General features: G+C 43.0%; 1 protein-coding gene across 2 annotated transcripts in view; it reads right to left on the minus strand.

The window, feature by feature from the left end:
• The window catches only part of ctdspla (CTD (carboxy-terminal domain, RNA polymerase II, polypeptide A) small phosphatase-like a), a 241,000-nt gene that overhangs the window by 8,696 nt on the left and 208,466 nt on the right, over positions 1-23,838 (minus strand). For both annotated transcript variants that reach the window (XM_073055057.1, XM_073055056.1), the window contains 3 exons: positions 23,725-23,781; positions 14,021-14,113; positions 7,692-7,877 (listed from right to left, as the gene is read on the minus strand). In XM_073055057.1, coding sequence (XP_072911158.1) covers positions 7,692-7,877; positions 14,021-14,113; positions 23,725-23,781 — 336 coding nt within the window. The remainder of the gene's footprint in view (positions 1-7,691; positions 7,878-14,020; positions 14,114-23,724; positions 23,782-23,838) is intronic.

Here is a 23,838-nt window from a genome sequence, read left to right on the forward strand (position 1 = left end):
AGGGCCAGATGGTCTGCATCCCAGAGTGCTTAAGGAAGTAGCTCAAGAAATAGTGGATGCACTAGTAATAATTTTTCAAAACTCCTTAGATTCTGGATTAGTTCCTGAGGATTGGAGGGTGGCTAACGTAACCCCACATTTTAAAAAAGGAGGGAGAGAGAAACCGGGAAATTATAGACCGGTTAGTCTGACATCGGTGGTGGGGAAAATGCTAGAGTCGGTTATCAAAGATGTGATAACAGCACATTTGGAAAGAGGAGAAATCATCGGACAAAGTCAGCATGGATTTGTGAAAGGAAAATCATGTCTGACGAATCTTATAGAATTTTTTGAAGATGTAACTAGTAGAGTGGATGGGGAGAGCCAGAGGATGTGGTATATTTAGATTTTCAAAAGGCTTTTGACAAGGTCCCACACAGGAGATTAGTGTGCAAACTTAAAGCACACAGTATTGGGGGTATGGTATTGATGTGGATAGAGAATTGGTTGGCAGACAGGAAGCAAAGAGTGGGAATAAACGGGACCTTTTCAGAATGGCAGGCAATGACTAGTGGGGTACCGCAAGGCTCAGTGCTGGGACCCCAGTTGTTTACAATATATATTAATGATTTAGACGAGGGAATTAAATGCAGCATCTCCAAGTTTGCGGATGACACGAAGCTGGGCGGCAGTGTTAGCTGTGAGGAGAATGCAGGGTGACTCGGATAGGTTAGGTGAGTGGGCAAATTCATGGCAGATGCAATTTAATGTGGATAAATGTGAGGTTATCTACTTTGGTTGCAAGAACAGGGAAACAGATTATTATCTGAACAGTGGCCGATTAGGAAAAGGGGAGATGCAATGAGACCTGGGTGTCATTGTACACCAGTCATTGAAAGTGGACATGCAGGTACAGCAGGCGGTGAAAAAGGCAAATGGTATGTTGGCATTCATAGCAAAAGGATTTGAGTACAGGAGCAGGGAGGTTCTACTGCAGTTGTACAAGGCCTTGGTGAGACCGCACCTAGAACATTGTGTGCAGTTTTGGTCCTCCAATCTGAGGAAAGACATTCTTGCCATAGAGGGAGTACAGAGAAGGTTCACCAGATTGATTCCTGGGATGGCAGGACTTTCATATGAAGAAAGACTGGATCGACTAGGCTTATACTCACTGGAACTTAGAAGATTGAGGGGGGGATCTTATTGAAACGTATAAAATTCTAAAGGGATTGGACAGGCTAGATGCAGGAAGATTGTTTCCGATGTTGGGGAAGTCCAGAACGAGGGGTCACAGTTTAAGGATAAAGGGGAAGCCTTTTAGGACCGAGATGAGGAAAAACTTCTTCACACAGAGAGTGGTGAATCTGTGGAATTCTCTGCCACAGGAAACAGTTGAGGCTGGTTCATTGGCTATATTTAAGAGGAAGTTAGATATGGCCCTTGTGGCTAAAGGGATCAGGGGGAATGGAGAAAGCAGGTACAGGGTTCTGAGTTGATGATCAGCCATGATCATACTGAATGGCGGTGCAGGCTCGAAGGGCTGAATGGCCTACTCCTGCACTTATTTTCTATGTTTCTATTCTCCTGCCATCTCTCTGTAATCTTTCATGCCTTTACTAATCAAGAACTTAGCAACCTCCTCTTTAAGTATACCTAATAACTTGATCTCTACAGCCATCTGTGGCAATGAATTCTACAGATTTACCACCCTCTGGCTAAAGAAATTCCTCCTCACCTCTGTTTTAAAGGGACATTCTTCTATTCTGAGACTGCACCCTCCAGTCCGAGACTCCTTCATGATAGGAAACATCCTCTCCACATCCATTCTATCTAGGCCTTTCAATATTCAACAGGTTTCAATGAGATTCCCCCTCCTCTCAATCTTCTAAACCGCAGTGAGTACAGGCCCAGAGCCACCAAATGCTCTACATACATTAACCCTTTCATTCCTGGAATAATTAACTCACCTATTTATTTCCGTGGTCTTATATCTCTCCCTATATATTCTAGCATTTCCCCTACCATTGGTCTGAGGCCTGGTCTGTAGTCTTCCCTCTGTAAGTACAGTCACATCTATAACCCTCCCATCTAGTAGCCAATTAACCAACCAGCATGTGAAAGGAAAGCCACAAGTTCAGAGGGAGGAATGTGTGAACAGCACAGACAACAGCCGAGGCAAAGATGAATCATTAAGGACCCATCACCTATGCCCTCTTCTCATTACTACCATTAGGGAAGAGGTACAGGAGCCTGAAGACATACATTCAACAAATCAGGAACAGCTTCTTGCCCTCTGTCACCAGATTTCTGAATGGACAATAAACCCATGAACACTTCTTCGGTATTTTTTCTATTTTCCCCTCTTTTTGTACTACACTACCTATTTAATTTTTGAAGACTTTTTCTATTGATCAGTGTCAAAAAAGCAAATTAAATCCACTGTGATTCAATATTGTAAAACATGAAAACTTCCAAGGGGAGTGAATACTTTACATGGGCACCGTATACACGTGGCCCCATGTGCCACCTAGGCACTAAGGGTTCAGGCGACAACGTATCTACACGCACACTCAGCTTTAGGTACTTCACTAGTCTGTTCGTATTTTTAAAAGAACATGGAGTGATATGGGTTTCCCTATGGACTCACTTTCAAGGACTCCACCACTCATGTCCTCGGTACTATTTATTTATTTATTATTTTTATTTGCGCAGATTGCCTCCCTTTGTACATTGGTTGCTCGTCAGTCTTTGCTTGTAACTTTCCATTGATTCTATTGTATTTCTTTGTCCTACTGTGAATGCCTGCAAGAAAATGAATCTTAGGGTTGTATGTGGTGACATACACATACGCTGATAATAAATTTACTTTGAACTTTGGTTGTGGCACGTACAATAATATCACTAAAGAATAACTTGGATAAGTACATGGAGGGGCAGAGCTTAGAGGGATAAGGGTCAAACGCAGGAAACTGGGGCTAACACTATGGTCAGCATGGACTAGATGGGCCAAAGGGCCTGTGTCTGTGCTGTACTGCTTTATGACTCTATATAGAAAGAAATATGTTAAAGCATTGTCCACCTCCGAAGACTGAGCTGGCATATTAATACAACACACACAAAATGCTGGAGGAATTCAGCAGGCCAGGCAGCATCTATGGAAAAGAGTCTAGTCGACGTATCGGGCTGAGACCTTTCATCAGGACTGGAGAGAAAAAGATAAGGAATCAGAGTTAGAGGTGGGGGTAAGGGGAGGAAGAAACACAATAAACGTCTCCTGTATATCAGTGAGAACCAGAGTAGATTGGGACACTGCTTCACTGAGCATCTATGCTCCATCTGCCAGAAAAAGTAAGAACTCCCAGTGGCCACCCATTTTAATTCCACTTTCCATTCCAAACCCAACAGGTCAGTCCACGGCCTCCTCTGCTGTCGTGATGAGGCCACATTCAGGTTGGAGGAGCAACACCTTATATTCCATCTGGGTAGCCTCCAACCTGATGGTATGAGCATTAATTTCTCCAACTTCCAGTAATGCCCCCCCACCCCTTCACCAATCCAATTTCCCTCTCTCGCCTTATCTCTTTATCTGTCCATCACCTCCCTCTGAAGCTCCTTCCCCTTTTAGAAACAGAAAACCTACAGCACAATACAGGCCCTTTGGCCCACAATGCTGTGCCAAACATGTCCTTACCTTAGAAATTAACTAGGGTTACCCATTGCCCTCTATGTTTCTAAGCTCCGTCTACCCAAGAGACTCTTAAAAGACCCGATTCTATCTGACTCCACCACCGTCTCCAGCAGCCCATTCCACGCACTCGCCACGCTCTCTGAGTAATAAAAACTTACTCCTGACATCTCCTCTGTACCTACTCCCCAGCACCTTAAGCCTGTGTCCACTTGTGGCAACCACTTCAGCCCTGGGAAAAAGCCTCCGACTATCCACACGATCAATGCCTCTCATCATCTTATACACCTCTATCAGGTCACCTTTCATCCTCCGTCGTTCCAAGGAGAAAAGGCCAAGTTCACTAAATCTATTTTCATAAGTCATGCTCCCAAATCCAGGCAACATCCTTGTAAATCTCCTCTGCACCCTTTCTATAGTTTCCACATCCTTCCTGTAGTGAGGCGACCAGAACTGAGCGCAGAACTCCAAGTGGGGTCTGACCACATCCTTCTATGGCCTTTTGTCCTCACCTATCAGACTCCCCCTTCTCTAGCCATTTCTCTTTCACCAATCAACTTCCGAGCTCTTTACTTCACCCCTCCCCCTCTCCCAGTTTCACCATCTGCTTGCATTTCTTCCTCCCTTCCCCCCACCTGCTAACCCTGACTCTTCATCTTTATTTCTCCAGTCCTGCTGAAAGGTCTCAGCCTGAAATGTTGACTGTACTCTTTTCCATAGACACTGCCTGGCCTGCTGAGTTCCTCCAGCACTTTGTGTGTGTGGCTCTGGATTTGCAGCATCTGCAGATCTTGTTTGTGAGCAGCACAGTTAATGTTTAATTGCTAACAGTTAATCAGCCATGAACCTATTGGAATAATGGCCTAGCTCTGCTCCTACGTCTTATGGTCTGTATCACCTCACCCCCACCCCCCGCAGATCACTGTGACTAGTATGACTATAACAAAACTGCAACTGTGTCAAGTTGTGGTTACCTACCAGCATGAAAGATATCAAAAAGATTGAAAGAGTAAAGAGAAGATCTACAAGAATCTTGCAAGGACTTCAGGACCTGAGACGTTTGGACAGGCTAGGACTTTATTCTCTGGAGCATAGGGGAATGATAGGAGATTTGACAGAGGTATACAAAGTTCAATAGGTACATTTAATGTCAGAAATGTATACAATATACATCTTGAAATTTTTTTTCCTCACTAACTTCCATGAAAAGAGAGGAGTGCCCCAAAGAATGAATGACATTTAAATGTCAGAACCCCAAAGCCTCCCCCCAACTCCCTCCTCCCATGCACAAGCAGCAGCAAGGCAATGGCCCCCCCCTCACCAGCAAAAACAGCATCGACGCCCCCCCACCCCACCCCACCAAGCACTCAAGCATGATGCAAAGCATCAACACGAGGGGTTTGGATGCGGTAAATGCAAGCAGGCTTTCCCCCAGAGACTGCGACCAGAGTTCATGGTGAAGGGGAACATAAAGAGGGACTTATTCACTCAGAGAGTGGTGAGAGTGGGGAACGAGCTGCCAGCAGAAGCAGTAGATGTGGATTCAATTTCAACATTTAAGAGAAGTTTAGATAGGTCCATGAATAGGAGGAGCGTGGAGGACTATGCTCTGGTGGCAGGTCGATGCAACTATGCAAAATAGTTTAGCAAGGACTAGATGGACTAAAGGGCCTGTTCTGTGCTGTAGTGGTCTATGACCTGTAACAGAAGTGCCAAGGAAGTCAAAGGGAATGACAGATTCAGCTTCATCACCAGCAAAGCCAGGGAGGTCAGTACTGTGCGACTCCTCCCCACTTTCCAAGGCCAATACAGAGGCAATGGAGAAGATACTTCAGGTAGAGGAACTGGGCACAGTTTCAGAATAGAAGTACCTCTCTTTAGAACAGAGGTGAGGGGAATTTCTTTAGACAGAGGGTGTTGGATCTGTGGAATTCTAAGATCTTTCAGTAACCAAATGACCAAATATCAGCAAGGACAAATGTCCTGGAGAAATGTTATTTATTTATTTAGCGATACAGTGCGGAACAGGCCTTTTTGGCCCTTACAGCTGCACCGCCCAGCAACCCTAACCCTTATTTAACACTAGCCCAATCACAGGGCATTTTACAATGGTCAATTAACCTAATAAACGGAAGGAAACCCATGTGGTCACGAGGTGAACATACAAACTCCTTACAGACAGCACTGGAATTGAATTCTCATTGTGATAATTGCTAACTGTGGTGCCTATTGAGTGGCACCAGCCAGTTCTTCAAACAAGCCAGATCAAAGTAGCTAGCTAAACAGTAATGTACAGTTTACAAACTAAAAATAGCCATACATGTAAAAATAGCAGTCTAGACTTTGATCAGAATCCAATGAACTTGACCAAAAGCAGAGTGTGGAAACATACAATAAGAAAATATACAGCTGTCTGTGATTAAAAAGAGACTGTGTGACTCAGAATCAAAATTGGGTTTAATATCACTGGCACATATCGTGAAATTTGTTGCTTTGCACATTGCAATATGTAATGATAATAATAAACTATAAAATACAATATGAAACACAAGCTAAATTAAGTATGCAACTAGTGCAAAAAAAAACAAGAAAATAGTGAGGTAGTGTGTGTCTTCTAGCTCCTGTACCTGCTTCCTGATGGTAGCAATCAGAAGATGGTATGTACTAAGTGACGGGAATCCTTAATGATGGACGCTGCCTTCTTGTGGCATTGCATTTTGAAGGTGTTTCTAAGCTTGTGTGAAAATCGCTGTCTAGTCTGATGAGCAAGTGAACTACTAAAGGCAAAGAAGAGGAAGAGTCCATTTGACCCCTCATGTCTGCTCCTCTATTTTGCCAAGATTATCACTGATCCTTTCAATACTAACTCCAAATCCCACTCCTTCCTTCATATCAAAAAATTCCACCACGAATTTACCCACAGTGGCACAATAGAACAACAGTTAGCTTTATATCTCCAGCTGTAAGATCGGGGTTCAGTTCCCACTACTGTCTGTGAGGAGTTCGTATGCTCTCCCCAAGACTGTGTGGTTTCCTCCCACATTCCAAAGGTGTACAGCTTAGGGTTAGTGAGTTAGTTAGGGTATGTGCTATGTTGTCACCAGAAGTGTGGTGACACTTGTGGGCCATCCCCAGCACAATCCTTGCTGACTCAAAATGACACATTTCACTGGATGTTTTGATATACATGTGACACATAAAACTAATTTCTGACATTTTAAATTCATCTGAGAATACATTTCTCAGGTTTGTCTCGATGGGACTAATCAGAATAGTTTGGCATGAATTAGATGGGCTGAGGGGCCTGTTTCTGCCCTGTAGTACTATAACTCTATAACGATGTCTCCTACAAAGCTGCTGCAATCATGTAGCACTACATTACATCGGCCTGGATTTTCCACTGAAATGACTCGGGACAGAGTGCTGCTCACTGAGCCAAGACCGACACTGACCAGGCAAGGGCAGGCTCCACAGAGGGGCAGCTGAAAGTGCCAGATAGGGAAGACACAGGCTTCTCAACCCAGTGATCCAGTGTGGAATTCTGGCTCAATTCTAAAGAATATTTGGTCAGCAGGTGTGAGAAAGCATCTGAAGATCAAGATTCAAGTTCAAGTTTAATTGCCATTCAACCATGTACATGAACACAGCCGAATGAATCAGCGTTCCTCTGGGGTCAAGGTGCAAAAACACAGTACCAACAGTCACACACAGCACATTCAATTATAATGGCATACAAACATATAGCCCAAGTCCTTGAGTGTCATGGCCTGTAGATTGATGGAACATGGATGTTCTCCTGCAGCCAAGTTTCCATAGAACAAGCCCACAGCAGCTCACCCCGCGCACGTGCAGCCACAGAGAAGCGAACACTGGAGGACAGCACCAACAGGTGGAAGAGATGCTGACAGAGGTTTGGATCTGCACGCTGTAGGAGACCCTTGTGTGAGCATCACATGGTTGGAAGACAGGCGTGTTTTACTTGGACCTCTGCATATCAATGGAGCAACGGTCAGAAGGGAATACTCACTGCATTTTCAGGATGGAAGATGTAGGATGCCGGCGAATTATCCACTATAATGACTTTACTCAAGTCCCTCCCTAGCCGACTGAGATCTTTGACATAGTTCCCCCGGTGGAAAACGCAGGATTCTCTGAAGAGCCTGGCCCTGAAAACTCCCCAGCGGTCCAGCAGGTCGGCCACAGGATCTGCATACTTTGAGAGAAAGAGGGAAAGAGCAGGCAAAACAAAGGAGTTATGGCTCAGTGACCAACATGATGCACTTCCAAACTACGATACAAAAGCAGCAGTCCAACATCTGAAGCCCATTTTCACAGCTAGAACAGCTCTGCTAAAAACCACGTGCTTTATCAAAGGCAATATTTTCCCAGCTTAACAAAAGCAACTGCCGCTGTGAGTGCTCAGATGGAAAGATCTCTAGAAGGGCATCCAAGGGACAGGCCTTGGGGTGACATGGAAGGTTATGCACTATAAAACACAGCAGCAGCATGAGGCCATTCAGCCTATCATGTTTGCTCACTATGTAACAGTGCAAGCTTGAAGGACCTGCTGTCATCACTAATCGATCAATTTGTTGGCAGGCTTGTGAAGGGTGAGAAGTTTCAAGGAACATGAGGGCGTGGAATGAGCTGCCAGCACAAGTGGTGCATGTGAACTCGATTTCAAGGTTTAAGAGAAGTTTGGATAGGTACATGGATGGTAGGAGTATGAAGGGTTATGGTCCCAGTGCAGGTCGATGGGAGTAGGCAGTTTAAATGGTTTTGGCATGGACTAGATGGGCCAAAGGGCCTATTTCTGTACTGTACTTCTCTATGACATTATACTGATCTAAAAACAGATAATCTAAATATTATTTTGCTTGGGTACTCAATGTAAACTGTTAAATCAAACTGGCAAGTGAGCTGAATCATTTGTGAAGCATTCTCCTGTTGACTGGGCTAACAAAAAGGAGAACACAATGAGCATCGAAGTTATGCGAGAAAGTACGGTCAGTAGCAATGGACGTGGAATCTTTTGAGAGGGTGCAGATGAGATTTACCAGGATGTTGCCTGGTCTAGAGAGCATGTCCTACGAGGAAAGGCTGAGTGAGCTCGGGCTCTTTTCTCTAGAGAAAAGGAATGTGAGAGGTGGCTTGATAGAGGTGTACAAGATGATAAAAGGCATAGATAGTGGGCATCCAGAGTCTACTTCCTAGGGTGGCAATGGCTAATATGAAGAGGCATAATTTTAAAGCGACTGGAGGAAAGTATAGGGGAGAATGGCACTGTTCTTTACACAGGGAGTGATGGGTTTGCGGAACACCCTGACAGGGGGCGTGATACAGGCAGATACATTAAGGAGATTTAAGGAACTCCTAGATAGACGCATAGAAAATATAAAAATTGAGGGCTGTGTAGGAGGGAAGGATTAGATTGATCTTCGAGTAGGTTAAAAGTTTGACCAAAGGGCCTATACAGTGTTGTAGAGTTCTATGTTCTAATATCACGATGTTCACTTTTCCATGAGCTGCACTGCAGCACAAGGAGTTCAGTCAGCCAGCCCATTGTCTACCTGTCATCCGATTTGATGGAGCTTTTTGATTTCTCTGCACTCATTCTTCACTGCCTTCCTTCAAGGCACAAGCACTAGTGGAACAAAGAGTGGGTAGCATTTCTAAGAGTGGGTTGTGGTTTGAGTGGGCTCACTCAAGATATTCCTGGAATCATAGAATAAATATGACCACTGCGTCCATGCTGGTTGTAAAAGCGCTCCCCAGCCTAACCCCCGCCCGTCTATACCTCATGGCTCTTCAGGTGTACATAGAACATGGAAGTGTACTGCACAGGAACAGGACCCTCAGCCACTCTGCCTATACTGACTGCCAAAATGCGATAAGAATTTCTGTCTCTAACATCTACCACACCCTTGTTTTCTCTTCTCTACCTATTCTCTCCACCACCCTATGTGGCTTCAGACACTGAAGGAAAATGGGTCCTATATATTTATTTTTTTATATTATTTAGAGATACCGCATGGAACAGACCCTTTCAGGCCTAACAAGCTGCAGCATCCAACAACCCACCTGTTTAACCCTAGCCTAATCACAGAACTATTTACAATGATCAATTCAAACAGCCAGGACATCTTTGGACTTGCTGTTTGGACGACTGTGGGAGGAAACCGGAGCACTGGAGGGAATCCATGCGGTCATGAGCAGAATGTAAAACTTCCTTACAGATAGTGCCAGAATTGAACTCCATACTCTAGAACGCCCCACGCTGTAACAGCGTCACAGTAATCGCTATGTTACTGTGCCACCTCTATCACTCCACCTGGGTCCTCATAATCTTATACAACTGAGTGGTCTCAGCTGCAAAGAAAATAAACATCCACTCTTTAATCGAGCTACAATCATCCTCAAAGATCTTTGCATTGTCTGCAGTGTGGTCACATCTTTCATGCAAGTGGTAATTACAGCTGCACAAGGCACTGTGGTTCAAACTAGTGTTGCGTAACGTCTCTCTCATGTTCTATACCTTAACTATTAAAAAGAAATCATCCGTCCTGCCTACATCTTCTTGAATATTAGGTAGTGAATCTGTAGCATTTTTCAACCCCAAGGGTGCTGGAGGCCAGATCTAACCAGTATGAACGTATGGGGTGCTACGGTAGCACAACACTATTACTGCTCAAGGCACTGGAGTTTGTAATTCAATTTGGACATCCTCTGTAAGAAATCTCTGTACGTTCTCCACATGACTGCGCATATTTCCTCCGGGTGCTCTGGTTTCCTCCCACAGTCCAAAGATGTAAATTGTCCTGTGATTAGGCTAGGAATAAACGTGTGGGTTGCTGAGCGACGTGACTCTATGGGCCGGAAGGGCTTATTTCACGTTGTAGCGCTAAATAAATAATAAATATTTGAGGAGGAGATATTTAAAAGATTGAGGAATTGAGGGCTATAGGGAACTGGCACAGAAGAGGAGATGAGGCTCACATAGATTAGCTGTGAGCATATTGGCAAGTTCGATTTGCCAGGTGACCTACTCCTTCTCCCATTCCCTTGTGTGTTTCTGCTCTCTTTATGAATCTGTTGATCTTTAAGCAGAGTTCAGTTGCTCCATATCATTCAGTCTCAGCTTTCCCAGCAACAAGATATTTCCCTTCTCTGCTGGAAATTCCCACATACAGTACCTCACAATTCTCTGGATTAAATTTCATTTAGGACCAGAGGGTAGGGAATCCATAAAATTCATTGCCAAAGATGACTGTGGAGGTCAAGTCACTGGCTATATTTAAAGCACAGTTTGATAGGTTCTGGATTTGTGAAGATGTCGAAGATTACAGGGGATGGGGAGAATGGAGTTGAGAGGGAAAATAAATCAGCCATGATAGAATGGTAAAACAGACTCGATGGACCAAATGGCTGAATTCTGTTCCAATGTCTCATAGTATTACTTCTTGCTGAAATAGCTAGACCATTTAAATCTTCTCACGGGGTGGTTTCTCCTCCCTGTATTAACCATGTGGCAAATGTTAGTTACATCCGCAAACACTTTTGTCTGCTATCAGTTCACTTACATATTTGCGTTGCCAAGGTAATAAATGTTGAGACAGGAGCAGATCTTCACCCTGAATTGGGGATGGTATCCCACTCCCACCCTCCCTCTCCAACACACACAGACATGTTGATACTGGAACCTGCTGCTAGAGGTGTTGCAATGAAGTATCAGATAAAAATTACTATGTTTAAGAAGCATTTAGACAACTATAAACATAAGAGATTCTGGAAATCCAGAACTACACGCACAAGAAGTCATGGACAGGAATGAACAGTCAACATTTCGTGCTGAGATCTGTCATCAGGATGAGTTCTGGATCAGCCCAAAACATCAACTGTTTATTCATCTCCATACTGTAGATGCTGCCTGACCTGCTTAGAAGATAGGTCAGGCATAGAAGGACATGGTTTCTAATGCAGCCTAATGGAATTAACGTAGATGGGCAAGGATAGCATGGACTTTGTGGGCCAAAGGGCCTGTTTTTGTGCTGTACTCCTATGACTGTGTGTAGAAGCTCTGATTTGACACTGAGTGCAACCATAGGTCCAGTGACATTAGCCAGAATTTCAGCCTATATTGACCCCTAGTGGTAGGTCCCAATGAAGCACCCAATTCAATATCTATGTGTTCAAATCACAAAATTAGTGGGACGGTTATTTGTTTGGCTCACAGTGCAAAACGCTACACATTCGTTCTCTGTTCAGTTTCCCTCCCTGCTTCCTGGAAATGACATGACCCCATGGGCGCTGCTGCAGAATCAGAATCAGGTTTATTATCACTGACATATGTCATGAAATTTGTTGTTTTGCAGCAGCATTACAGTACAATATATAAAATATAATCCAAGTTCTAATAATATATAGAAAAAATAGTGCAAAAATAAAGCAAAAAAATAGTGAAGTAGTGTTGATGGGTTCATGCCCATCCAGAAATCTGATGGTGGAAGAAAATAAGCTGATGTTAGATCTTCTCTCCATCCTTTTCTTCCGCTGGATGACAGGTTGATAAGGAAGCTCACGCAATGATGATATAAAGCTGCGACAAGCCTGAAGATGTGTGCCATAACCAAGGTTGTAACTGTATGAGGAGCAGACAGGAAAAAGCCAACATACAGTGGCAATGAATGAAACAGCTGTGGAAATGAATTTGGTCTCAAGGGGACAATGAAGGTGGTACATCTTTTAGAGAGCTTACAATGTAGAGAGCTGCCCAGCTAGTCTGCGTTGGTGTTTACAGTCTATCCACAACCCATCTCCTGTCAATATTTCCTTCTGTTAGATAGTCTACAACTCATTCAGAGTGCTGCTGTTAGACTTTTAACTAAAACCAAGATGATAGAGGATATTAATCCTGTCCTAGCTACTCTGCATTGGGTTCCAATATCATTTAGAATTGAATTTAAAGTTCTCTTACTTGCTTTTAAAGCTCTTAATGGTCTGGGACTGGACAATGATTTTTGTTTTATAATTCTGCTTGAGCTCTCAGGTATTCATCCGTTGGTGTTTTAGATTTAAACAATCGCCCTCAAAAGATAATTGACAGGCCTGCTTTTTTGAACTAAAGTCCCAATACCTAAAACTATAAGGGATGTAACACTCAGTTGACACTTTTAAGCGTCAGCTCAACACCTATTTACTTACCCTTGCCTTTAACTACCAGCTTCTTGACTTTTATTCTCATGTTTATTTTTATTTTCAATTTAGTACTTTTATTCCACTGTAAAGCACTTTAAACTACATCATCTGTACAAGAAGTGCTCTACAAATGTTATTATGATGGATTATTCTCCCAGATCCAATATTAGTTCCCCTTCAGATGCTTCCACCAAACTCACCTCAATTACTTCAGGTTCCAAATGGTTTCTCTCAAATTCCTTAACAAATGCATCCTTGCAGATGCTGAAAATCCTGTACAACACACAAAATGCCAAAGGAACTCAGCAGATCAGGCATCATCTCTGGAGATGAATAAAGAGTTGATGTTTTGGGGTCGAGACCCTTCTTCAGGACACCTCTGCCCAAGATGTTGACTGCTTATTCCTCTGCACACAGTAGATGCTACCTGACCTGCTGAGTTGCTTTCAAATACCTCGATGGACTTATAAGCAATCATTTTGGAATTATGGTTGATAGTTCCTAACTCTTGCTCATGGAGTTGGCTTGAGATGAAATCCAAATGCAGGCTACTGATACGCAGTAATGTAGTGCTGCTTTCTGGCTGGACGAAATGGGCTTCAATTGAACAGCCCAGTTCGGCTGCTCTGATGAAGGACCGGGGTCATTCAATCCTTGTGCAGCAAGCCTAATGTATTAATGGTATTTCTGGACACATGAACACACTTAAAAGATGGGAAGAATCAAGTATTTATCTTTGCTAACAGCACAAGCTTTGTAGTTACGCAACTATTTTCCTACGCTCTCTGCAGTTCTAAGCTGAGAGATGAGATTGGCAAATCTAACTACAGAGCTGCTGGAATAAAAGACACCCACAAATTTAGTGCAGCCATGGCAACACACAAGGCTCTTGAAAAGGCCACACAGGCAAAGCCAAGGACCCTAGTAATGGCATTGCCATGGATGGGGAAGAACTTACCCGTGCTATAGCCATCACGCAACAGTGAAAAAAAACACACACATACAAGGAGAATAGAAACAAAGTGGAAAAAAAGGTTAAATCAGCAAACAAACTTCAGAAATATATATTTTTAAATTCATGAACATGTTAAACAATCTATTAGTTTCCTGATTCACACAAATGCAGAGGGGCATGATATTGTTGCTGCATTGCGTCCTCACCTTGGCTAGACTGGCTGTGAAGAGAACACATTCGAAGAGCTGCCCCATCTTTTGAAGGAATAGGTCGACATGCGGCCTTTTCAACACATAAACCTGTGAATATAAACCAGAACACATAAACCAATACATCACTGCCACATCTCTCCACACCATGGGAGTATCTACAGGAGGCATTGCCTCAAGAAAGCAACATCCACCATCCAGGTCATACCATCTCCTTGCAGCTACCATTGGGTGGTAGGTACAGAGACCTGAAGCCCCACAACAGGAGGTTTAGGTATAGTTATTTCCCTTCAGCCACTCAATTCCTGAACCAACCGGCAAAGCAGTTTAGCAACATTATGGATGTTTTACGAAGAAAAAGCATTTCAGGATGTATATTGTATACATTTCTCTGACATTAAACTTGACCTTTGAACCTATTGCACTAAAATTAACTTTTTTGTTCTAATTGTATTCTCTCTTATAAAAGTTGTGTAATAATGTATACATTTCTTATGAATGTTGGGTATTTGATGCTCTGTGTCTGTGATGCTGCTGCAAATATGTTTTTCATTTCACCTGTGCAGATGACAATAAACTCAACCATTGAATACATGGAACAGGCAAGGTCAAGGACTTAAACAAGCTAACTCCAGTTTAGTTGTCCATTTATCTGAAAAGTAGTAACATAACACCGTGCTTTCTTGCCAGCTGACCCATCAGTTGAAAATAGATCAAAATGTTGTATGTTAGCAACAGTTTCCATACCATGGTTAGGAAACTGCACTGCAGCGGACAGGAAAGCATTACAACGGGTAAAACTGCTCAACACATCACCGAGACCAGCCTACCCACCATCAAGGACAGGAAGGTGCCAGAAAAGGGCCAGCAACATCATGAAGGATGGCACCCATCCTTCTCACGGACCGTTGGTCCCACTCCCATCAGGGTGGAGGCCAGGTAGCATCCACATCAGGATCACCAGACTTAAAAACAGTTACTCTCCCCAAACAGTAAGGCTGATCAACACCTCCACCCACTAACCCATCCCTCCACACCCCCAACCACCACTACTTCATCATTTCCTGTCAGTTACCTTATGTACAGACATTCTTGTGCCCAGTGTCACTTTATGGACATACAATCCATCTACGTATGTAAGCTATCATATGCATTAATATTTACTGTGTGTTTTTATTATCATTACATTTCTTTTTGTGCTTCATTGGATCTCTTTTACACTTGCATACTGGAAATGAGATTAAACAATCCTGAATCATGAAAATGCTGGAGGAACTCAGCAGCTTAGGCAGTATCTATGGAAAAGAATAAACAATTGACGTTTTGGGCTGAGACCCTTCATCAAGACCTTCCTAATGTTGATTGTTTATTCATTCCTAAAGATGCTGCCTGACTTGCTAAGTTCCACCAGCATTGTGTGTGTGCTGCTCTGTATTTCCAGCATCTGCAGAACGTCTTGTGTTTATGTTGTACGCTAGGTGACTCCTTCAGATTTATTTTAGGGTAAGCTACTGGGCAGCTGGAATTACCGAATTTGGGCTAAAGCATTGCTGTGAGCAGTCACAATCTTCACCAAGGTTCCCCATCCCTGCTGCACTGACATGGGTTTGCACTTCAACACAGAACATTTACAAAGATGTTGCTAGGACTTGAGGACCTGAGTTACAGGAGAAAGTTGAGTAGGTTGAGATTTTATTCCATGGAATACAGAAGAACTAGGGGAGATTCGATAGAGATATACAAAATTATGAGTTGTATAGATAGGGTAAATGAAAGGAGGATTTTTACCATTGAGGTTGGGTGAGTCTAGACGTAGAGGTGATGGATTAAGAGTGAAAGGTGAAATGTTTAAGCAGAACATGACGGGCAACTTCTTCACTCAGAGGGTGCTGAGAGTGTGGAACGAGCTGGCTGTAGAAGTGGTGGATGTGGGTTAATTGCAACATTTAAGAGAAATATGGATTGGTACATGGACTAGAGGGAAATGGAGGTCTATGATCCAAGTGCAAGTCAGTGGAGCTAGGCAAAATAATAGTTCAGCATGTACTAGATGGGCTGAAGGGCCTGTGTTGGTGTTGTAGTGCTTTATGACAGCAGTTCACTCTCTTTTACAGTGCTGACACAGGGTGTTCAGATGGACCTGTCAGCATCAAGCTGAATGGCCTCTTTATATACAAGGCTTGTGTGACGTTGCTCCTCTTCCCACAGTGTCAGCAGTAAATATCATCAACTGGAAGTGGATGGGAAACAGGTAAAGCATCTTCTTCTGTTCAACCGATTCCTTCCTGAATGAAGGTTAGATATACAAGATAGAAAGGGATTCATTTGCCTGTCAACAACATTCGTTGCTCCACCACTGAAACCAGATGTGTTTTTGCAATACACAACTGCTAAACTCAAAGCTTTAAAACAAAGTTTGTAGATCTGTGAATAAATTCAATGAAAACACCTAAACATGTTGGTGATTAAACTGGGTACAACTTCAAGTGATGTTGTATAAAGCTACAAAAGACAATTTGATAAATCTTACTCCACAACTTTTGAAAATCAATGCCTGATCATTGAACAAATAACAGTCCCTGCAGTGTCTCAGCACCTTCACGGACAGCCCATTCATGTACCTTCCGCTGCCTTGCTATTCAGGATGCACCGTTCCTTTCATTTTGCAAACATATGCAGTGGGCATGGCGTTGAGACTATATCACTTTGCACAGTCCTCACAATGTAGTGATTGCAGATACACAGAAACATACTATTACTTTATACACACACACACACACCCCCCCCCCCCCTATCCGCAAGCGATTGGTTCCGGGACCCCTTGCAGATACCAAAATTTGCGGATGTTCATGTTCCTTATTCAACCTGTCTCTATACGGTGGACCTTAGGGCCCAGCGGAACCCAAGACCTTATTTAACCTGTCTCAGTGCAGTGGACTTTAGAACCCAGCAGCAGAGGTCTGAATCCGCGGTGTTTCTGTTCATGAAAATAATAACGATAACGATTGAAAATATAGTGGAAATAATGAAGCGATCGGAAAGAGGTGAAACGCCATTGGTCATTGGAAAAGCGTTAGCGTTGGTCAATGATGGGAACAATTTTAAAGGATAAAGTGAGAAAGGCTGTGCCCCGATGAAAACTACAATTATTACTAAGCAACACAGTGGTTTAATTATTGGGTTTTGGGCTTTTGATCCTCCACATCAATCCAGCACGGTGGAGAGCGCACTCGATAGCGATCTGTCACTAGATCGAACTCGGAAACTTCCATTCCCGAGCCCAGCGCTGAAACATACACTCTTAAGTGTTTTATATGCATAGAAAGGTAACATATATACTATATACTCAGACAAACGTTTGACTAACTGACGCTAAGTAATACCGGATGTACCTGTTCCAACTTACTTAGTAAGAGAACATCTGATTTTTTTCGATCCCGATCCACGATAACCCACGCACACCCTCCCATATACTTCAAATCATCTCTAGATTACTTATAATACCTAATACAATGTAAATGCTATGTAAAATAGTTGTTATACTGCATTGTTTAGCGAATAATGACAAGGAAAAAAGTCTGTACATGCTCGAACAACAAGTGCTGGAAGAGCACTTCCGGGTTTTCACGATTTGCAGCTGGTTGAATTCGTGCATGCGGAATTCGTGGATAAGGGTGGGGTGGGGTGGGGTGCTGTGCTGTGTGTGCGTGTGTGTAAAATTAAATAGTGCAAAAGTGCAAAAATAGAAAGGTAGTGTTCATGGACCATTCAGAATCTGACAGCAGAGGGGAAAAAGCTGTTGCTAAAACATTGAGCCTGTGCCTTCAGGCTCCTGTATCTCCTGACAGACGGTAGCAATGAGAAGAGGGCATGTCCCGGTGGAAGTCCTCAATGATGGACGCTGCTTCTTGAGGAGCCACTTCTCGCTGAGTAACACATCCGCTAAGGATGGACTCGTTTGTTTTATGTGTTACATGCCCCACGTGTTTCTGCCTGCTTTAGCTCACTCACATAGGGGACAAGATGATATGTGGCTGATGCTGTAAACAGCCTGGTGACATCGTTTTGATTTTTTATGTTTGGCATAAAAATACAAGACTGCGTGGTGATCTGTTATCGGACTACAACACAAAAACCTGACAAAAACCCCAGCATCTATCATGTGCCATCTTCTCACAGCTACCATTGGGCGGGGGGTAACAGAAGCCTGAAGTCCTAACACCAGGAACAGCTAATTCCCTTCAACCACATGGTTCTATAATCCTGATCACTGTAGCTCAGCAACACTATGATCACATTGTGCTGAGGATTCCTTATTTTTATTTAGATACAGCATATATACAGGCCCTTCTGGTCCCACAAACCCACACTGCCCAATTACACCCATGTGAACAATTAACTTACTAACAGGCATGTCTTTGGAATGTGAGAGGAAACCAGAGCACCCAGAGGAAACCCACACATTCACAGGGAGAACGCACAAATTCTTTCCGGTAAAAAAACTGAACTTGGGTCACTGGAACTGTAATAGCATTACACTAACCACTGAACTACTGTACCATGCCATCCCTAATACACTGTTCTGAGCAAATTTATGCTTTATTTGCTTTCCTTGTCAATGCTACTTGACACCATGTCTGTGATGCTACAACAAGATTTCATTCTGCTTGTGCCTACACCTACTTGTACAGATAACACACATGACTTTGACGATTCTCAGACAACTAAGGAAAGTTGATCTTTTAATTAAGATCAAAAGAATTAATTATTTTAGATTAATGCTTGGGCATGGACTAGCTGGGCTGAAGGGCCTGTTTCTGTGCTGTAGTGATCCATGTTGTGAGAGAATAGGACCAATCAAATGTGATAGTGGGAAAGTGTGTATGGAACTGGAGGAGATAGCAGAGGAGATACTTTACTTCAGTATTCACTATGGAAAAGGATCTTGGCGATTGTAAGAATGACTTGCAGCGGACTGAAAATCTTGAGCATGTAGATATTAAGGAAGAGGATGTGCTGGAGCTTTTGGAAAGCATCAAGTTAGATAAGTCACCGGGACTGGACGGGAAGTACCCCAGCTACTGTGGGAAGCGAGGGAGGAGATTGCTGAGCCTCTGGCAATGATCTTTGCATCATCAATGAGGATGGGAGAGGTTCCGGAGGATTGGAGGGTTGTGGATGTTGATCCCTTATTCAAGAAAGGGGAGTAGAGATAGCCCAGGAAATTATAGACCAGTGAGTCTTACTTCAGTGGTTGGTAACTTGATGGAGAAGATCCCGAGAGGCAGGATTTATGAACATTTGGAGAGGCATAACATGATTAGGAATAGTCAGCATGGCTTCGTCAAAGGCAGGCCGTGCCTTACAAGCCTGATTGAATTTTTTGAGGATGTGACTAGACACATTGATGAAGGTAGAGCTGTAGATGTAGTGTATATGGATTTTAGCAAGGCATTTGATAAGGTATCCCATGCAAGGCTTGGATCCCCTAGGATCCAAGGGGACATTGCCTTGTGGATCCAGAACTGGCTTGCCCACAGAAGGCAAAGAGTGGTTGTAGACGGGTCATATTCTGCATGGAGGTCAGTGACCAATGATGTACTTCAGGGATCTGTTCAGGGACCCCTGCTCTTTCTGATTTTTATAAATGACCTGGATAAGGAAGAGGAGTGAAGGGTTAGTAAGTTTGCTGATGACACAAAGGTTGGGGGTATTGTGGGTAGTGTGGAGGGCTGTCAGAGGTTATAGCAGGACATTGATAGGATGCAAAACTGGGCTGAGAAGTGGCAAATGGAGATCAACCCAGATAGGTACGCGTTGGTTAATTTTGGTAGTTTTAAGGTTCTTGGAAGTAGGTACAGAGGATATGTCAGGAGTTAAGTTGGTTTTTTTTTTAAAAACACAGAGAGTGGTGAGTGCATGGAATGGGCTGCCAGTGGTGGTGGTGGAGGTGGAAACAATAGGGTGTTTTAAGAGACTCCTGGATAGGTACATGGAGCTTAGAGAAATAGAGGGCTATGGGTAAGCTTAGGTAGTTCTAAGGTAAGGACATGTCTGGCACAGCTTTGTGGGCCGAAGGGCCTGTACTGTGCTGTAGATTTTCTGTTTCTATGACTCTATAACCTATTGCTATAGAGAGGATCTGTTTTAAGCTTTGGTGAGGTTGACTCCTCCAATGAGTTAGGATGTCCCATTGTGCTTAGTTACAGCCCCACACGGCAATGAGGTACTAATTAGGGGCCCATAGTAGCGTAGGGCCATTCCAGTTCAGAATTATGTTTTATGAATTGTGTTACTCGCTATTTTTGAATCTTTACTTGCTCATTTGAATGTTTTGCATCTTGACTCCAGAGGAATGCTGTCTCGTTCAGCTGTACCTATGTGTGATTTGAATGATAATTAAACTTGATTTGATTTGAGTTCAATTCCGGTACCGTCTATAACGAGTTTGAACTTTCACCCCTGAACCACATGGGTTTCCTCTGGGTGCTGTAGTTTCCTACCGTTATTCAGGTTAACATTATGTACAGGCTAGCAGGTTACTTAGTCATTGTAAATTGTCCTGTGATTAGGCTAGGGTTAAATGAGTGGGTTCAGGGCAGTGAAGCTTGTTGGTCCAGTGGGCCTGCTCAGCACTGTACCTCTAAACAAGCAAACATTGTCAAGGAAGGCTCTCTCCCCACACCCCAGTCTGACCAGCTACAGTGCAATAAAGGGGGAAGTAAATAATCACTTTCAGAGCCTCTAAAAATCCATGTTAGGTCACATTTTATGCAGTCGATGGTCTTTTTGCATCTTCAGAAGCAGGCTTGTCTCCAGCAGGCACTATGACTGCTTCCAAGTACAAGTAATCAAGAATAGGCCAACTAGAAGGCACACAGCCTATCCTGGATTACTTGAACCAGGTCTCAGTCTAATCATACGCTCTCCAATAGAAGACACCACTTCACAGCTGGCACTCGTCCTCTCCTGTTCTAGGATGTGAGTTAAAGCTAATCCCTTTATCGTATCAACAGAGATGTACTTGCATTAATATAAAAGCCAATGACATAAACTTGCCGATTTACACATACTGAGAAACCAACCAACAGCAGCCATCATTTGGATGATTCACCCTATCTTTTTTTCTCATTTTAATTTTATATTATAGTGGAAATATAATTATGCTTCTTTGCTCAGTCTTGTGTGTTCCCATGGTAACAGAGTTTACATTAGAGTGCCATTCAAGTGAGAATTTAATAATTGTTGGTTATATTATAGCAGTGCACAGTATCTAAAGTGATAACTCCTCTATCAAAGTCCACCAGTTTCCAAGACATCACTACTTCATTCAGTCTATCGCAGTTCATCTGCTGGTAAAATCCTTATCTTTTCCATGTTATCTTTAAACTTGACTGTACCAATGCACTCCTGTCAACCTCCCAGCTTTTATAAAACTCAGCTTATCCACAAATGAGGGAAGGAGGATAACAGAGGATTTGATAGAGGTGTACAAGATGCTAAGAGGCACAGATTGAGTGCTACAGAGACCTTTCTTCCAGAACAAATAAAGCTAATTCAAGGGGGCATACTTTTAAGGTGATTGAAGGAACTTTTCGGGAGGGATGTCAGAGGTAGATCTTTTTTAAGCATAAAGAGAATGGTGGGTGTGTGGAACACCCTGCCAGGGGTGGTAGTAGAGGCAGTGGGGGCATTTTAAGAAACTCATAAATAGGCACATAGATAATAGAAAACTGGAGAGCTCTGTAGGAGGTAAGTGTTTAACGATTGAGATTAGAGTAAGTTACAATTCTGGCGTTGTTCTGTAAGAAATCTCTGTTTGTCCTGCCCATGGAGTGCATGTGTTTTCCCCAGGTGCTCCAGTTTCCTCCCAAAGTCCAAAGATGTACTGGGTAGTTTAATTGGTCATTGTAAATTGTCCCATAATTAGGTTAGGGTTAATCAGGATTGTGGGGTTGCTGGAGTGAAGTGAAGGGTCAAAAAGGCCTACTCCACGCTGTATTGCTAAATAAGAAAGGCTGGCACAACATTGTGGGCCGAAGGGCCTGTGCTACGCTGTCAGTTGTCTGAGTAGTTTCTGTATTGCCCCTGCAATCATGCACTCAGTTACCAATCTCAGAGTGCCTAGATTTTAAAACTCTTATTCTGCTCTCCCTCATACATTCCTATCTCTGCAATCTGCAGCCATACAATCCTCCAGTTCCTGAGCACCTATACTTTGTGGTCTCTTGCATAACCAATCCACCAGACCTTTTGTCTGGAACTGACAAACTACCTTTTATATCCAACTAACAAACTGTGATGAAGCAGAGGTGTAATTCTAGTCAGGAAACTAAAGGAAAGATGTGACAGTATGCGGGTACAGATGAGGTTTATCAGGAGGTGATAACGAGGGGATCCTTTCTCACCCAGAATCGTGAGTATCTCAAACACACTTCCAGAGAGTGGTGGATTGAGAGGCGTTGATCGCATTGAAGTATCGAGACAAGCACAGGAACTGTCCAGGCATAAAAGGCAATGTCGGAAAGATTATAGGTCTAAAGATTGGCTTTATTTATCATATGTATAGTGAAATCCTTCGTTTTACATCAGTAATCACAGTCCGAGGATGTGCTGTGGGAAGTCCACAAATGTCACCATGCCTCATAAACTGTACGTCTTTGGAACATGACGGAAACCAAAGCACCTAGAAGAAACCCCAGATGTCATAGAGAGAACATACAAACTCCTTACAGACAGCAGCAGGAATCAACTCTGATGCTGTAAGAGTGAATGCGCTAACCGCTATGCCACTGTGCTGCTCTAGATAGGATTAGTATGGATGGTCAGCACGGCAGTGCTGGGCCAAATGGCCCATTTTCATGCTGGATGAATCCATGGTGAGACATCTGGTGGTGATGGTAAAGGAGAGAATCAGCCTGTTACTCACAGGCCAATTGAAGTGTACCCATGGCCACAAATATCTGAGCCTCACAGAACTTTGTATGGTTTAAAATCTCCCTTGGAATCCTACCCTTTTTGGGAAATACGTTCCTATTCTAATCAGAATGAACTGCAGAAAAACAGGACCATGCTTATTTATTCTCCCCCACTGCTCATTTTATCTGTAATTTCACCTTTTCCATCTTTAGCTTTTAGTCCTCGGTAATGCTCCAAATCTATAATCTATTTATTTAGAGATACAGAATGGAACAGGTCCTTTCAGGCCAACAAACTGCACTGTCCTGCAACCCACCTATTAAACCCTAGCCTAATCACAGGAGGATTTATAATGGCCTATTAACCTACTAGATAGATAGATAGATAGATAGATAGATACTTTATTCATCCCCATGGGGAAATTCAACATTTTTCCAATGTCCCATACACTTGTTGTAGCAAAAACTCATTACATACAATACTTAACTCAGTAATAATATGATATGCATCTAAATCACTAACTCAAAAAGCATTAATAATAGCTTTAATAGCTTTAATAGTATGTCTTTGCTCAGTGGGAGGAAACCAGAACGCCTGGAGTTCAAACTCCTTACAGAGGACACCGGAATTGAATTCTGAACTTGGACGCCCTGAGCTGCAATAGTGTCATGCTAATCAGTTTGCACAGAAAGCTCAGATTCTCAGACCCACCCATGCAAGCTTGAAGCACTAGTTAGCACTCTGATAATTAAGGCTCCAATATCTACTGTACGATTCCTTACCTGGTGAACTGTCCCATCTATCTCAACAGGAACAATGAAATCAGCATTGTTAATAGGCTGTAAATAAACAAAAAGGTTGTTATTATAAATCAGTTTAAAATGCAAAGTCTAATT

Source organism: Hemitrygon akajei, chromosome 8, assembly GCF_048418815.1.
Source record: "Hemitrygon akajei chromosome 8, sHemAka1.3, whole genome shotgun sequence".
NCBI lineage: Eukaryota > Metazoa > Chordata > Chondrichthyes > Myliobatiformes > Dasyatidae > Hemitrygon > Hemitrygon akajei.